The sequence below is a fragment of the Leopardus geoffroyi genome, chromosome B1 (genome assembly GCF_018350155.1).
Source record: "Leopardus geoffroyi isolate Oge1 chromosome B1, O.geoffroyi_Oge1_pat1.0, whole genome shotgun sequence".
NCBI classification, from domain to species: Eukaryota; Metazoa; Chordata; class Mammalia; order Carnivora; family Felidae; genus Leopardus; species Leopardus geoffroyi.
In genome coordinates, this window is record NC_059327.1 from 108,704,394 (window position 1) to 108,722,650 (window position 18,257).

At 36.9% G+C, this 18,257-nt stretch overlaps 1 protein-coding gene across 3 annotated transcripts in view; it reads left to right on the plus strand.

Moving 5' to 3' along the window:
- Positions 1–18,257, plus strand: part of LOC123593421 (bifunctional heparan sulfate N-deacetylase/N-sulfotransferase 4) — a 424,939-nt gene that overhangs the window by 367,471 nt on the left and 39,211 nt on the right. For all 3 annotated transcript variants that reach the window (XM_045469197.1, XM_045469186.1, XM_045469207.1), the window contains exon 8: positions 12,949–13,131. In XM_045469197.1, the coding sequence (XP_045325153.1) occupies positions 12,949–13,131 (183 nt within the window). The remainder of the gene's footprint in view (positions 1–12,948; positions 13,132–18,257) is intronic.

An 18,257-nucleotide genomic window follows, 5' to 3' on the forward strand; every position in this document is an offset into this window, starting at 1 on the left:
TTTATATTACCCATATATATAATAACATACAGTATTTGTCTGACTTATTTCACTTAGCAGAATGCCCACAAAGTCCATCCATATTGTTGCAAATGGCAGGATTTCCTTCTTTCTTGTGGATAAATAATATTTCACAATATTCATGTTTTAAGGGCAGCTACCGGAGGATTATTATAATCCTTTGGTGGTGCCATGTTTCCTTGATTGATTGATTGATTGACTGATTTTATGTTCCTTGAAGTCTTGCATCTCTGTGGATGCATTTGAAATGGTAACCACATCTTGCAGTCTTTACTAATTGACTTTGGGAGAGAATGCCTTCTTTCAGTACTGGTAAGGATTCTGAGGCTTCCACCCCCACCCCCACTCCCACCCCCCAGTGTTTCTATGAACACACTTACTCCAGGCTTCTTGCTCTCCCTTTGGCTGAATTCTTAAACTTGTATGCCTTCTCTTGATCCTGCAACACACCAGGCTGGGTGACAGCCTTCCTTTTGTTTTCCCAAGGGTGGAGCTAAAGCTCACATTTGTGGTTTCTCTGTGGCTTACAGATTCTGGCCAGTTTTCTGCACGTGCCTACTAGCTATCTTTTAATGCTTGCTCTTGCTACCCTTGGGAGCATACACTGAGAGCCAGCCACAGAGTGGAAGAGTGTATGAGCGAAGGGTGCAGAGCACTGGGGTAGCTATCTGAGAGGATCTGTGGTCAGGTGTGCTCGAAGGCTTCTGGATAGGCTCCTTGATGGAGTCTGAGAAGCGTTTAGTAGGATCCATGTCCCTTTAATGCGCTCCAAGAGTCTTATTTGCCACTCTTCAAACCTTTTCCCACCTTACAGTCATGCAGCTCACAACTCAGTACTCTGGATAAGGTGTGAGGGAAATGGGCCTCTTTGGCAGCATTCTGTACCGCTGTGGAAGCCTGGTGCTGGCTCACACCATCTCACATTCCCCCTCAGGAGAAATCCTGGGCAGAGAAAATCTCTTTTGGCTCTGAACTGTGCCATTTGGGGGGACAGATGATGTGGGTAAAATAAAACTATTTCCCTTAGCCTCTCCAACTCATCCAAACTTGTTTTTTTGTTTGTTTGTTTGTTTGTTTTGTTTGTTTGTTTGTTTTTTGTTTTTTTGTTTTTTTTTTTTGCTCTAATCGTGAGGTGCTAGAACCTCTCCACCAGGAGCCTGGTATTTCCCCAAGGCTCTCTTGTCTATAGGTGATTGTCTACAACAGTGTGCTCCAAGGGATCCTGGACCTCATCCAGGAAGGGATGAAGGGATGAAGCCAGTTTACAGGGCACTACAGGGCCCACAGCTAGGACGAAGGTCTGTATTTCTATTATCCAATGCATAACTGGGAGAGCCTCCTTCCATGTTCCTTGACATATGATGCTGGATCCTACAGCTCCTTCAACATGACTTTGTCCATGGGTATATGCCAAATTGTTGTTGGGGCAGAGGACAAGAATGAGGGACCTCTTATTCAGCCATGTGGCTGATATCATTCCTTGGGTTTCATTATCTTAACATTGTTTGAATCTATTTTATCTCCTTTCCCATAGCCATCATTATGTAATCATATACCTATAAAAGCCTCATAATCCCTAATTTAAATCCTTTTTCATAAGACAGTCAGGATAGTTCCTAAAATGCATATCTGACTATGCCTCAATGCACATTCTTATCAAACACCTTTCACATACACAGTTCCTTCCATCTGAGCCCCATGACCTCAGCTCCATGTCACCCACCACTACTCCAACCTATTTTCTCACCTGAAGTGTCTATAACTTGTCATCCTTCAGATCTCAGCTCCAAGGTCCCTTTTTTCAGGAAGGCTTCCACAAGTCTTAGATCAGTTCCCAACCCCCTGCATCCGTGTGATATATAGATCACAGAATTTCCAGATCACATTATATCATAATCTGCTATTTTCTTTTCTATATCCCCCATTTTACCCTAAATACCTTTAGGTAAAATTATGCATAATTTATTCATGATTATATCTCTACCTCCTAATAGACTGACAGGCACTTAGTAGGCATTTAATAAATATTTGTCATTTGGTTGATTGTTTGAATAAATGGAGATGACTTTTTTTTTCTTTTTTCACTGAAAACTGTCGAACTCTGAGGCTATTAGTGCAGCTTATACTGATGACAAATGGACATGTTTTACCTACCCATTGGCATGCCCATGATTATTCCTGGGGTTATGATTTTGCACTTCAGTGACTTTTATGTGGCATCACTGCAACATGTTTGGAAAGGAGATTTGATCTCTTGAAAAGAGAGTAATGCTAAGTCACTTGGATGGGAAGCCGTTTTGGTTGTTTTTCTCTCTGTGTAACAATGGCGAATCTTGTCTCAAAATCAGGGTATTCTAAAGGGCAATTACTGCGACATCTAAAACCTCAGTCTGACTTGACTACTAAAAGGAAAACAAAACAAATATATGCAATAACGATACGGATGTGAGCATGTGTTGCCTTTTAATGACTTAGGCCTGTATTAATGTACAAGAAAAATGGAGAATAAAGCCCCTGCTCACTGAAATATAGCAGGAGCCTTCTGTTCTCTGTTAGAACAGCTGCCCTATTTACTGCTGCTTTGGTGAAGTCACTGCCCAACTTCTTTATTCAGAAAGATCAGTGTTTACACTCTAGTCGGTCTTGAATCAAAACAGTTCTGATTTGTTAATAATTCACTAAGCAAATATTATGACTGAAAAACTGGGACACTGGCAAATAATCAGATGCAGAATGGAACTTCTGTTGCATTTAGTCTGATAATGGAAATGGAAAACACAAATAAAAAATGTAATTTAACAATTCATCGTGTCCAGTTAAATGCCAGCTGTTTTCAGGGTTTTAGGATAGTGTTTTGTTTTTCCCCTCACGTCTTTAGAATATGGGGAATAATTAGAAGCCAATTAAGTTATTCCACATTTTCTATTAGCAAAAGAAGTTTATGTTACCATGGACTCATTTTTTTATTTAATAAATATTTGTTGTGCACCCAGGATGTGCCAGGCATCCTATGAAACACTGAGGATGTAGCAGCAGTACAGGGGCTGGGCTCAAGGAGCTTGCATTCTAACATGGAAGTGAGGAAAGCGCGCCAAACAAATACATAATATGTCAGGCATTGAGTGCCCTGGAAGGCAAGGAGATGGGGAGAGGGCTGGAAATGCTCCCTGACTTGGGGTGCATAGGAATAAAGCAAAGAAACATCAGCTCATCACACTATTACCCTTGAGTAGTGTCTATTTCTAAAATCTATTCATTGCACTTTTTGAAATGAAACAAAGGATCCCATTTAACAATCTCCTCCTATATTGATTTTTAACTGCAGCTGTCAGAGGTAATTCTGGAGGATAAAACTTGCATTTATTAAAAAAATAACATGAAGACTACAAAAGAGCTTCATGTATTAGGTATCAAACTTAGTGCTTTTTATTCTGGTATACATGTATCCAACATTTTCTGGTTTAACTGGAAATCACGTTAATTATCATAAACATGGTATATACACAGTTGATTTCAGTAGAACAAAGAACAATAATTTTATTTATAAAATATATCATTATCTCAGATATGAATCAAATTATTTAAAATTATATTTGATATGTCAACTATTCTATAAGTTACTTTAATTGAATATGCATAATGATGATAACTTTCATATAATGCTTTTAATTTTAAAAAATATTTTAGCATACCCCAACTCATCCAGCATCAAATAGACTTATAAACTAAGTTATTGTTTTCCTCAACAATAGAAAAGTCTGAGATTCAGAGATGTTAATTGGTACAATGAGGCAGAGACAGTGGGTCTAGATCCAGGCATTCTGGATCTAGATTCACGTTTGTACTACCCCACTGTGTGCAGACCAAACCGATGTGAATTAGACCAGCAACCCAAAACCATTTTCTATATTTTCTGACTTCAGCAGTAAGTCCCCAGGATAATATTTTAATTACTATCTCTTTTAATTTTTAAATTGTTCGATTGGTATTATTTCCTTCATTAAACCTTCTCCAAATTAAAAACAAAGTTATAATTTTTTTCACACACCCAAGAAAGTCTTCCTTTTAATAGAAAAGGGTATGGAATGTTAAAACATCGACTGAAAGAATAGTAATTAATTATAAATGTTTGTGGGGATGCACATTTTACATGAAACCACACTGAAAGTCACATGGAAAGAGCATCCTTTACTTAGGGAAGTAGCCTGAGTAGGAGGATCAATAGTTACAGTTTAATCTGATATTTAAAGACACGAACTAAATCATTCTTAGTGGCCTACTTTTTTCCGTCTGTCTGAACTACAGATGGCAAGACATGTTGGATTTTGGAGCTTCTCTTTCTTCTTTCCACTCTCCCTCTCTTCCATCCTGCCTTTCTGCCTTCCTGCCTTCCTTCCTGCCTGCCTTTCTTCCTTCCTTCCATTTTTACTTCTCCTTCTACTCTTTTTCTTTCTCCTTCTAATAATAATTCCTAGAGGAGTACATCTTGAAAGGTTTGCTAAAATCAAACACATTCCTTTAAGATTTGAAGATTGGATGGGGTGCCTGAGTGGCTTAGTATGTTAAGTATCTGACTTCAGTTCAGGTAATGATCTCACTGTTTGTGAGTTCGAGCCCCGCATAGGGCTCAGTGCTGACAGCTCAGAGCCTGGAGCCTGCTTCGGATTCTGGGTCTCCCTCTCTCTCTGCCCTCCCCCACTTATGCTCTCTCTCTCTCTTTCTCTATCTCAAAAATAAATATTAAAAAAATTTGAAGATTGGATTTACTTTCTAGTTCTATGACACATTTCCATTAAGAAACCTCTTAATCTTCCCAAATGAAATAATAATTTCTCTCTTCAGTATATATTATCTTAAAATGTTCAGAGTCAATAAACAGTTGAAATGTATATCTGCGTAGAGATGTAGGTATTGAAATATCGACTTTTATTTCATCCATTTCTAAAAATAATATTAAAATATGTAAGTGAAATTTTATGTTGGGCCAATTCTAGGAAAAGTATACAATGAAATGTTAGTTTTATCCTAAAATTGTTACAAATAAAATCTACCAGGTAATTAAAATGATAAAAAGAGAGAGAGCAGGAAACAGAAGGAAATTAGATGAGCTTGTTGTCAAAGTCTGTGGCAGAACCTTATGTGGGAAAGAGCACTGATTCTGAATTCACAAGCCCTAACTTCGAGCACTGGCTTTGCTGGGATTCCCCATATAACCTCACAAAGATCGCTTGAACTTTTTGGTCCTCATTTCCTTCTTTCCAAAGTAGGATGTTTTTTAGTACCTAATCAAGAAATACAACAAAAGAGAACATAAAAACATTTAGCAAAGTTAATAGTGTGTTAAAAAAAGATCAACCAGTAACCAATTATTCAGTATATGTTATGTTTTTCAAAAAAAAAAAAATGAATTGGTATATCTCAATAGTGAATTCCAAGCTTGTGATGGTCTTTTAGATTGAGTGGCAGAATAATATATTAGGTTTGAGCAAATATTCCTTACTTTTGGTATCTGAGAATATAGATGTAAACATTTTTAAGTTATTAGTTGCCCAGGACTTAAAAAGGTATTACTTGGGAAGCCTATAATTATTGTACAACAGTTATATCATGTGTATTTAAATCTAGAAGTATATTGACATTAAGATTGGTAATGTCTGACACTCATAGTCTGACATGAATTATCTCCTTTGTGCTTCCAGCCTATATTCAAAATAAAATAAAGACACAAATTGCTTTTTATAGGAAAATATGAGTACAAGGCCAAAACCCACCAGATGGGCCATCAGGGATGTCTTACCCTATATTCTATCTATCTTCACATTTTATGAGAACTAAAAGCCTAATCAATAATTTAACAAGCTAATGGGCATATTTTTAAACACAATGGAATCTTCCTGAAAAGGGGCACACTGGCAGGGCCACAGAAGCAAAGGTAGAAACTAACTGCTAATATTGAGTGCTTATCTTGAAAAGTACTGTGCTGTAGCGTGAGCACAGGACAAGCTGACTTATATATATCTTGCTCTGCAAAGCTATTGTTTCTTTCTGTATTTGTTATAATGATGTATATTTTCTGATGAACCTTGTATCTGACTACTCTGTAAATGATTTGCCTTTTAAAGGTACTATAAGATACAGAACTAATATATAGATACTTAGTGTCCACTTTATGTAAAAATTCATGCTCTAAGAAGGGATTTGAAATTCTAATTGAAGACACTATATTTGATATTCTGGCTATGGATATTAGCATCCATCCATACCATTACATGACATTCTGTTTGTCATACAAATAGGAAAAGCAATGGAAGCTACTCTGGTATTGGAAGTGTGAAAATATTTTAACTCAATTTAGAAGAGGGTGTTGCTTCATTTTATGAATAAAATTAGGCCTTTGTGTTTTTATTTTGTTCTTCTCTGTTATTTTGGATGTTAGTTACTTCATAAGATGCAAAGTAAAATGCCATACCAGACAATAAATTATATAATTTGCAACTAAACAGGAGGATAACCACTTGCCCACATTTATAGAATACTTTTCCATTGGTCACCGTGACAGTGCTTTGACCATATGTAAGGATTATGCGTAGAGTTCAATTATTTTTCTCCAATTCCTTATTATCAAGATTTATATATTACTATATTTAAAGCCTCCCTTTTTGTTGGACTAGAGTTGTATCATTAAATGGATTTATTTCACAGGTAATGATCTTCTCAAATTTTGGTGCCTGAATATTGCATCTAGTATTCAGAAAAACCGTTTTATGTTTCTAATGAATAGTTAGACTTTGAGAGTGCCTTCCAGTGTTTTTGTTTTTTGTTTTTTGGTTTTTGGTTTTTTTTTTTTTTTTAGTTCTGTTTTACACCAGATAAAAGGAAGAAATTAGACTTGTTTCATGTTGGCTTTAAGGGAGTTAAGCATGTTGAGAGTTGAAGGAGGGACGTATGTAGAAGTGTCGAAGGCAACAGAGAGGCAGGCTTGATGACAGAAGCCAGGGCACCCAGACCTCAGGGGCGCCCTGGACAGCCCGCTGCAGTTGGCCTCAGACATTAGCACTTGATATCTTATTCTTAAACTCACTCATTGAACATGATGCCCTTGCTTGTCTTTGTGACATGAAGGATGAAACTCTGCTTGCCTGAATCGATGTATATCTCTGAGCGGCAATATTGTGAGGTACAGTGAGTTGTATCTATAAACATCTGCAGCATAACAAACGTATAGCACAGTCATACCTTTTCTAGATGATGCCTTAGGGAGTACTGAGCAAGAGCATTCTTACTATATAAGTAAGGAAATAACAATCAAAATAAATAAATAAAAGGACAGGATAAGCAGAGGAACAGATACGGTCATGTAAAAAATAGTAGCAATATATTGCAAGTCTGTGAAAAATTAATTATTTGCTATTTCATACTGCATATTCTTTGACTTATTTATGCTTCAAACCACATCTATTCTTAATTTATCTTATTCTCACTACACCCTCTGAATAGGTTTTGTTTTTTGAACAAGACACTTGTCCAGAAATACTAAATCTAAAGTGTTCTGTCTGCACAATAGGTGGTTTAGCAAGTCAGATATGCAGTTAAGCTGTGCTTGCAGAATTTTTCTTAAAGTGCAGTCAATTGACCATATACCAGCATTAATTTGTTTCTAACCTGTAAGGCAGGTAAACATGATGCCCCATACAACAGTGATTGCAACCATCCTGGCCAGGATGCCCCTTCTATTCCCAGCAAAGGAACATTTAAACAGAGAAACATTGGGGCACCTAGGTGGCTCAGTGGGTTAAGCATCCAACTTTGTCTCAGGTCATGATCTCACAGTTCATTAGTTCAAGCCCCGCATTGGGCTCTGTGCTGACAGCTCGGAGCCTGGACCCTGCTTCAGATTCTGTGTCTCTCTCTCTCTCAAAAATAAAATAAATCAAAAAAAAATTTTTAATGCAGAAGCATGCCTCAGCTTAGAACCACACATCTCCAGATGTCGCTTCCCACTAAAGGCAGATTTTGCATTTGCTCCGCATTAAGTTTGATACTTCCATTTGGAAAACAAGGCTTGTTCTCCTAAGGAAATTCTAAATAAATGACTTAGAATTACACTGTGACAAAAATCTTTTAAAGGCATTGAGTTACTACCCTAATGAAATGATAATATACATTTGTCCATAATATAAACATAATCTTTACAGTACTCTCCAAGTAGTATTTTTATTTAAAATTTTGTCAGATTTTAGACACTTACAGGTGCTTTAAAGTTCCATCTTAAAATAATAATGCTAGAGGGCAGGTGGTATATTTCTAGGACATTATTATATTTTTTTAGGCATTCAGCCAGCATCCTGGTTTTTCATAACAATTTCAGTCCTGAGAAACTATAATTATCCTGAAGCACACTACTTACACTGTTTTATTTCTTAATTACAGTAGTGACATGAGATAAATGCATACTTATTGGGACCAAATGTATATTATTTTGTGGTGATTATAAAGAAGTTCTACATGACAACCATTGCAATTATATGGTCATCAACGACTGATACTACGTTATATTCTAGAAACGCTGTAATTAAGTTCTGCCAAGAGGACACTTCTTATTTGGGAGGGGAAACTTTAAGAGAGAGAGAAGTTGGCCAGTGTAAAAATCACTCACAGACATAGATACCCCAAGCCTGTTCTAATGATTCCACATGAATCTCAAGTGAGAATGTTGTACCAACTAACATTTGGGGGATTTAATATAAATTTGTATCTAAATTAGCTATGTGAAGAATCTTGTTTAAAATAGCCTTTCTCTTTTCTGACCTTTAGAGTAAAAACCTTTGAATACACTCCACAGGGAAAAAATGGACTGGAAATATGATAGGAGTGATACTGCCTTCAAAGATAAATCTGCAGGCAGTCAGTAATATTCTTTCAAATAGTATAATTCATCGTTTTGAAAGTTTTCTTATAAGATTCCAAAAATAATTTATCTTCTGGCATTCCAATTTAAAAGAAAAAAAGAAAAAAAAAAACTTTAAGTTAGCAAGATACTGCTTACATATATTTTCCACTTTTTGTACAGACAGACGTTTTTGTCTTTTGTTTTTAAAAAATCAGAAGGAGGGGCGCCTGGGTGGCGCAGTCGGTTAAGCGTCTGACTTCAGCCAGGTCACGATCTCGCGGTCCGTGAGTTCGAGCCCCGCGTCGGGCTCTGTGCTGACCGCTCAGAGCCTGGAGCCTGCTTCGGATTCTGTGTCTCCCTCTCTCTCTGCGCCTCCCCCGTTCATGCTCTGTCTCTCTCTGTCCCAAAAAAAATAAATAAACGTTGAAAAAAAATTAAAAAATAAAAATAAAAAAGCAGAAGGAAATAAAAATGATGGATTTGAAACTATATATTAAAATATTTGAATGAAGCTGTCAGGTATATCAGGTATCAGATTTGGGAATCAAATGGCCTGGGTTTCAAATTCTGTTCTGCCATTGACTAGATGTGGGACTTGGACAAGTTACTTAACTATATATCCCAGTCTCTTCATCTGTGAAAAGAGACAATAACTGTACCTACCCCATAAGAATTATCTGTTAAAGGATTTAATCTTTTCAGATATGTAAAAGGCTTAGATATGTGCCTTGCACATAGAAAGCACCATATACTTTTTAGGTATTATTTTATATAACTTAGGGATATGAAGAAAATGAACCAAGCTCTCCCACTCTCCTCCCCACCTTCAACCATGGTGAGGAGTATCTCTAATAATTTTAATAAGATTTTTCTCACAGAATTAATTTCAGTATTCTAATATAACACATAGAAAGGGAATGTTGTGTTTTGTTTTTTTTTTCCCAAAGTAAAAGGGGCATTCAGTGAACCTGATATCTTTAACTTGTAACTTACTCTGGCAGTACTTTGCCAGAGTATTGTTTGCTTGTTTGTTTTTTTAATTCTGGAACAAGTTAATGTCCTATTATTTTTAACACAAAAGGTATCCTCTTCAGACATTTATAGCTATCCAATGACAAATTAAGTCTTAGGCATGATGATTCTGCTGTATATAAACTCTATTGCATGGCTAACATTCTAACCAGGTTGCAAAGATGTGATATTAGAATGGTTACTGCAAATCCACTTTTATTTTCAAAATAGTTTAAACAACCCAAGTAAGCACACCAAGAAACATTAACCCTTAAAAAAAGAATCAGTTAGCATCCATAAAAAATTAGCCATGCAACACTTGACTTGCTTTCTACATACTGCCTGTGGATATTATTTTTCTGATTCACTTAACATGTTATATTTGCTTTAATGTTACTATTTCTAACATTAAATTACTGTTAATTAAGTTAATAAAGTTAATTAAGTTAATAAAGTACTTAATTATTATATGTTAATTTCTCTGAAATATTAAAGATCTAAAAAATAAGTAATAAAAATGAATTCTTAAAATACTTATATGCAAATATTAGATTGAGGAGCAAATACAAATATTATTTATGGTAGAAAATTATTAATTCCCTTTTCATGACTTACATTAGTAATCTCCACAATTTAGATCAAGAATATACAAATTCTCTTGCATTTATTTCTTTTTAATTTTTTTAAATATTTATTTATTTTTTAAGAGAGAGGGAGAGACTGAGTGCAAGTGGGGGGAGGGACAGAGAGAGGGAGACACAGAATCTGAAGCAGGCTTTAGGCTCTGAGCTGTCAGCATAGAGCCCAATACAGGCTCAAACCCACAAACCACAAGACCATGACCTGAGCCAAAGTCGGAGGCTTAACTGACTGAGCCACCCAGGTGCCCCTCTCCTTCGTTTAATATTTTTAAATTCCAGGGGTGCCTGGGTGGCTCAGTCGGTTGGGTGTCCGACTTCAGCTCAGGTAATGATCTCCCAGTTCGTGTGTTTGAGCCCCACTGTGCTCTGTGCTGACGGCTCTGAGCATGGAACCTACTTTCGATTCTCTGTCTCCCTCTCTCTCTGCCCTCCACCACTCGTGTTCTGTCTCTCTCTCTCAAATATAAGTAAACAGTAAAAAAATAAATATTTTTGGGGCTCCTGGGTGGCTCAGTTGGTTGAGCATCCGATGTCAGCTCAGGTCATGATCTTTCAGTCTGTGAGTTCGAGCCCCGCTGGAACAGCAGCCTGGAGGCTGCTTCGGATTCTGTGTCTCCCTCTCTCTCTGCCCTTCCCCCGCTAATGCTCTGTCTCTCTCCCTCTGTCAAAAATAAATAAACATTTAAAAAAATTAAAAAATTAAATATTTTTAAATTCCAACTGCAATCCCTGATGGATTGTACATCATATCTGTAATCATATTCAAAATTTTTGTTGCTGTGTCCAAGAGCAATCAATCTAGATTTTACTTTGTCCTCATCTTTGATCTACAAAAATACAATACCAAAATGCTATGGTGTTTTTAGAGTTAATACAGAGATAAGAAATATTACAAAAAGATAAGTATAGAAGAGTTTTTTGGCTAAAAGCAATCAGTTTCCATGCAAACACTAAGTTTCCTTTTTAATTTATTTATTTATTTATTTATTTATTTATTTGAGAGAGAGAGAGAGAGAGAGAGAGAGAGAGAGAGAACATGAGTGGGGTACAGGTGCTGAGGAGGACAGAAAGAGAGAATCTTAAGCAGGCTCCACACTCCGCATAGAGCCTGATGTGGGGCTCCATCCCACGACCTGGGGATTATAACCTGAGCCAAATTCAAGAGTGGGATGCTCAACCAACAGAGCCACCCAGATGCCCCAACAATTACTTTATTGCAGTAGAAAGTCTTCATTAGAGTTTTGAGTCTACTTCCATTTCTATCTACATACATATCTAAACCAGTAAAGATCAGGAACAATTGTTTGATTTTAGAACTAGTCTAATTCTGGGTCTTTAGTGGCCTAGAAGTTACTATTATTGGGTTTAATGATGTTGATTCTATAATACAGAAAAAATGACATGGAAATTAGTAGTATACTTTTAATAAACAGTGTGGGGGGAAAAAAACCCAATTTCAATTTCTATTTTAAAAATGAGTTTAAGAGTGATTTTAAAACAGAAATCAGGGGCACCTGGGTGGCTCAGTCGGTTAAGCATCCGGCTTCGGCTCAGGTCATGATCTCACGGTCCGGGAGTTCGAGCCCTGCATCAGTCTCTGTGCTGACAGCTCAGAGCCTGGAGCCTGTTTCAGATTCTGTGTCTCCTCTCTATGCCCGTCCCCAACTCATGTTCTGTCTTCCTCTGTCTCAAAAATAAATAAACATTAAAAAAAATTTTTTTAATAAAAATAAAAAAATAAAATAGAAATCAAATATGTGGCTTTCTACTTGTATTAGTCTGTGCAAGCTGCCATAACAAGATGCCACAGACTGGATGGTTTAAATAATAGACATTTATTTTCTCACAGCTTTGGAGGTTAGAAGTCTATGATTGAGGTAGCAGCAAATTTAGTTTCTGGTAAGAACTCTCTTCCTGGTTTATAGACACAGCCTTCCGGATGTATACAGAGGGAGTTAGAGAGATGGGGAGAAGGAAGAGGATGGAGGGAAAGACAGAGGGAGGAAAAGAGAGAGAAAGGGGGAGAGAAGGAAGTGGAGTGAGGGGGAAAAGGAGGAGAGAGGGCGGGAGGACAGAGGTAGAGAGAGAGTGCAGTTATTTCTTCCTCTTATAAGGGCACAAGACCTATCGGACTAGGGCCCTGCCCTTATGACCTTGTTTAACTGTGATTACCTTCCTAAAGGCCTAATCTTTGAACCGTCCCTTGGAGATTATGGTTTCAACATATAAATTTGGGAGGAACACAATTCAGTTCATAACACCACCTAAAATGATCATTGTATATCTCATGAAATTCCAAGGTTAGGTGAGGTACCGCTTGAAGATTCTATGCCATTTGTGAACGTAAGTATGTTTATTTTACCGTCATTTGTATTTGTCTTTCAGATCAGCATTTTCATGACCCATTTGTCGAATTATGGGAATGACCGCTTGGGGTTATATACCTTTGTGAACTTGGCCAACTTCGTGCAGAGCTGGACCACCCTGAAACTGCAAACTCTGCCCCCAGTGCAACTCGCACACAAGTACTTTGAGCTCTTCCCTGAGCAAAAAGACCCTCTCTGGCAGGTAAGGTGAAACATTCTCTCCTGCGGTGAAAGGAAAGAAACCAGAGCCTAATTTGACTTGGAACTCTGTTGGAGATATGAAAACTGACATTTAACACAAACTTCTTTTTTATTGATTAGTTTTGTTCTCTTCAGTAACTTTTTTTGTTTTATGCATTAAGTGTATTTTTTGTTTCTCTGTTATTTGGCTTGTTGGTTTGGTTGGTTCGGAACTTTTGCTTTGAGGATGTTGTTTTATCGTTGGTGTCTCCTCGCTGCTAGTCATTTTCTTTTTTTTTTTTTTTTTAATTTTTTTTTTTCAACGTTTATTTATTTTTGGGACAGAGAGAGACAGAGCATGAACGGGGGAGGGGCAGAGAGAGAGGGAGACACAGAATTGGAAACAGGCTCCAGGCTCTGAGCCATCAGCCCAGAGCCTGACGCGGGGCTCGAACTCACGGACCGCGAGATAGTGACCTGGCTGAAGTCTGAAGCTTAATCGACTGCACCACCCAGGCGCCCCGCTGCTAGTCATTTTCACTCTCATTTAGTGTGAGCACTAACTGGCAATAAAATGGTTAGGCACTGAGTATCTAGGGAGACAGAAGCCAGGAGCCATCATAATCTAAGACCCTTTAACTAACCCCCCGATATGTATGTGTAAACACACATAGTAAAAATGAAAAAGAAAAAACACTTTTTACCTCATGCTTCTACAAATGCTGTCTTTAATAGGTTTTCACATTTCTCTTAAATCTAATTAATCTTTCACTAGGATCAGACCTATTGGTAAAAAAAAATCATCAGTTTTAGGATCGCTTTTACAAATAATTCAGCTTCACATGGGAGTCACTCACCCTCATTGTATGAAAGTGTAAAGTATCTGCTTCTTAGCAGTTATCTGGGAAAATGCTACCTCCCATTTTCTTGGTTCTTTATGCATTACATTATATTGACCCGCACAATCAATAAGCTGGCTGCAGAGAGCAGATCACATAGACCCCTGCTAAGCAGTTGGTAGAGAAATAGCATCATAGTTAATGAGAAATCACTGTGAACCAGACTTATTACCATCCCCTTTTTCTCCCCAAGATTCTATGTTTCTTCTTATTCCATAATTCATGTTACATGCCTCTCTGTATCTATTCAGTCAGGAAGTTGTCCAACACATGTTTATCGGGTATCTACTGTGCATAAGGCAAGGCTAGTTGCTCTAGCAAATGCAAAGAATGAAACACAGTATGTTCTCCCAAAGTCAGCAGGGTTTCCTTGCTATTCTTATTCACTAGCATATATTTGAAAACGTGCTTTACAACTGACTGCTAGAGTAATTCATACTTTAGTCTGATGATTTATTCAGGAACTCTTCACCTTTTGTGTTTTTGTTGAACTACACATTCTAATTCTTTTGCCCCTCTGATAAGTTGCTTGACCATCTTTATGTTTGGTGTATAAGTTAGATAGACAGATAAATAGATAAAGACATAATTATCGTAGTGTATAGCATCATACCAAGTAGCTGCGGAATATCATAAAGGCCAAGCATAGCGTCCCATAAATGGCATTCTTCAAAAGTGCTCACGTACTTATAAAATTGGTAAATCATTGATAGTAAATCAATTCTTTTCTCACACATGTTTATTTATGAGATATCTATAATTCATGGTACAGTAACAATACAAAGTAGCCAACTTAACAAAAGTTGCAAACAGCTAACATACAATAAATAAATGAGTCTGTGGGGAATATGCTTAGGAATTCCTTGAGCTTGCACCCATGGGTTAACAAGGCATAAAGAATTAGAAAGCCATAGGATGTACACACCCAAGTTTGGGTAAACAAGATTAGGTAAATAAGGTTAGGTAAAGGGAGCAAAGGCCCCCAGTATAGGACAAAAGTATAGGAATAGGAAATCTCAGAATGAAAACATCCAAGATGAAGTAAACAAGATTAGATATTCAGGGTGGAAATGCCCCTGAGGTTAGTACAATAGCAGAAAGCTGCTCTCACAGGAAGGAAGGACCAAAATAGGTAAACAGGTAAACAGGGCTATAGACCACAGCAGGGTGAAGTTGCCCAGAGTGGAGCTAATTAGCAAAATAAAGGTGCCTTGTTGACCCTAAGGTAGTATGCTCTGTCTTTCTTGTCCCCTAGACCAGTTCAGATAAACAAAGGTGACACCTCATGTTTGCTATAAACAACCTCCCACCCAGCACATGAATTTTATTTTGTATTGACCCAAACCCCTAACACCACCTATCTTCAAAACCCCCTTTTCCCCACACCCATGAATTAATGTTCACAGTTTCATTGTCTCTTTGTGCACAACCATCACACTTGTAAGCCTTCTGATCCTAATAAAAATGGAGCAAGGACCCTTACTCAGGGCTCTTGCCTTCTCCCGGACTCTTGCATTCTCAATCCTGCATCCCACTCTCTTGCTGAACAAGAGAGAACTCCAGACCCAGAGTCTATGACATGAGTCAACAGCCCCAAGAGCCAAACTTTCTTTTCCTTTAGAGGAAGGAAAGTTTTCTTTAGATGAAGGATTTGTATCTCTTAATATTGTGTGAGTTTTTTTTAATCAAGAATTGTATTTATTAATATCATTTCAATATCAGTGATGCTGTTCATTTTGTTAAGGAGTAAATATAATCAAAGATACACCAGCTCCAATATGATTTGGTCTACTCGATGATTCTAAATATTGATGAAATATCTGTTAAATATGAAATACTACCTTAGTTGATTGGTGGTATAAATGAAAATTAGACACAGAAAATAGAACCATTTCTTAGAGACCTATGTCATTTTGAAGACATGAGACCCTAAGTATACACAAAACATTTGAATGGGCTGACAATTTTGAATAACATCATAGAGGTAAATTCTTAGATAGTTCTTAACAAATGATAGAATTAATCAGAAAAGGCTTCAGAGAGTTCACAAATTTTTTGTAATTACTGTTGTAATTTACATGTTTAGCAATTTTAATATGTTATCAAAATAGCTTATCATAAAAATACTTACTTTTAAAATTTTTTTAAAGTTTATTTTGAGAGAAACAGAGAGGCAGAGAGAGAGAGGAGAGAGAGAATCCCAAGAAGGTTCCACACCATCAGCACAGAGCCCTGATGCAGGGCTCGATCCCATGAACTGTAAGATCATGACCTGAGCCAAAATAAAGAGTTGTCAAGAATCAGATGCTCAGCTCATGCCAACTGAGCCACCCAGGCACCCGTCATAAAAGTATTTAAATAACATTGAAGAGTACATATTTACTAAAATACTTCCATTTTATCAAGCAAATTATATTATATGTGGTTTCTTTTGACTGAAAAATAAAGTTGCATGCATTTCTCATTAACTAAAGTGCCATATTTTCTCAAATATGTTTAAGAAGGAAAACAAGGAGTAGAAAGCAGATGAGCAGTTAAGTTCAAAAAGGAATTGTTCATGTATGTGAGATTTTGAGAACAGCTGACTTATTAAAGAAATCTGATCAGTTTGCCTGTCATAAACCATGTCTATGAGACTACAAATGGTTATGTAGAGATAAAGTGCATAATACTTTCTGAGTCCCTTTCCCTAGTGGTTATCTCTTCTCTCCATATTCATATTTATGATGACAAACAGAGCAGCTGTGAACATTATCATCATGTTCTTTATACAATATGAATTTAGTTTTACAAAATACATATAAGCATAACCAGCACTAATTAAATGTTTTGTGGCCCATTCTTCACAACCCTACAGAGTTAAGATAGATTAGTATAATGTGTCTGTCATTGTTATACATTCTCAAAATTCAGGTACCCTTTTGTGTTTCTAAGCATGTCTTATTTAGTGTATTTCATTTTTAAAAAGTAAATCAACTGTTATTTTTCCCAAGGTTTTTAGTTCACACTTTTTTGTTACTACAAATAAAAATAAAACATGAATAATGATAATCTTCACATCTATTTAATTTCTTTTGGTTCTTTATGTAAATTTTCATTAGCACCAACTGCCATATATGTGCAACGTTTTGTCACCTAATTAAAAAGTGCAATATGAATATCTATCAATGGACAGCATAGTAAGTACAACACAGAATGTGTCTTTGCTTCCTTCACTGGAAACTGATTCTTTCAAAGCTGTTAAATGTGAGAATATATGCTGAGGACACATATAGAACTCTGTCCCTAGAGTTTATCTTCCTCACGTTAGTCTCTAGTGTGTAAGATTCTTAAAAGGATTCTCACTGGTTCCTATTTATTCATGTCCCTTTTTGTTTTGGTAGAATAATCACTCTGAAGCAAGGAAGAATAGGATTTCCTTTTTTTTTTTTCCCTTTTAACTCTCATTATAAAAACCAAACCACAACATGGAGGCATTTAGAAGGTCAGATTCTTGCACATTCACTAATCGATGCTTTTAAGCTCTCAAGCTGTCAGGATAGCTCAGCCTCAATCTTCACGCAGTCACTCCAGACTCTCACTATCAACAAACATGCCAAGTGTGATGTGGATTCCTGCTTGCCCGTGTGGCCAAGGGAATGCTCAAAGAGCTTTCTCTCTCTCCATGCCAGTAGCTCCAGGATTAAAAAAGTAGAAAGTAAATCACAAGGTGCTAACCTTAAGAGTTAGCACCTTTGTTGATTCTAGCTGTGAAATCCTCCAACTCCAGCTTAGAAATGATGAGATTTGAACAACTGTGACATAAACAAATCACAAGGTCTAGCGACATACACACTGCAGATTCTATTATTATGTGTCTGTTGAAGGAATAAATGAATTCTGACACAAAGAATTATAGATTGTAAGCGCAGAGTAAGAAGTTAGGGATGTCCAGCCCAACCTATTCATTTTAGAGAAGAAATGGGTGACACCTAGTGAGATGAAATATCTTGTTCTGAGTCACTCGGATTATTAGGGACAAGTCAGGAGTAAAGCTCAGGTTTTCTTATTCCCACTGCAGTGTAGTTCCAATCACAGCAAAATGGTAGTTTTACATTTAAAAAAATAAATCTACTTCTGTCATCGACTCCCTCTGTGGGATGGAATTTCAGGTATGCCTTGTTACTTTAGAAGAATCTGGTGGTGTATTCGGTGTGAATTTATTTGACCTATACTTTTTTAAAAACTTTTTTTAATGTTTATTCATTTT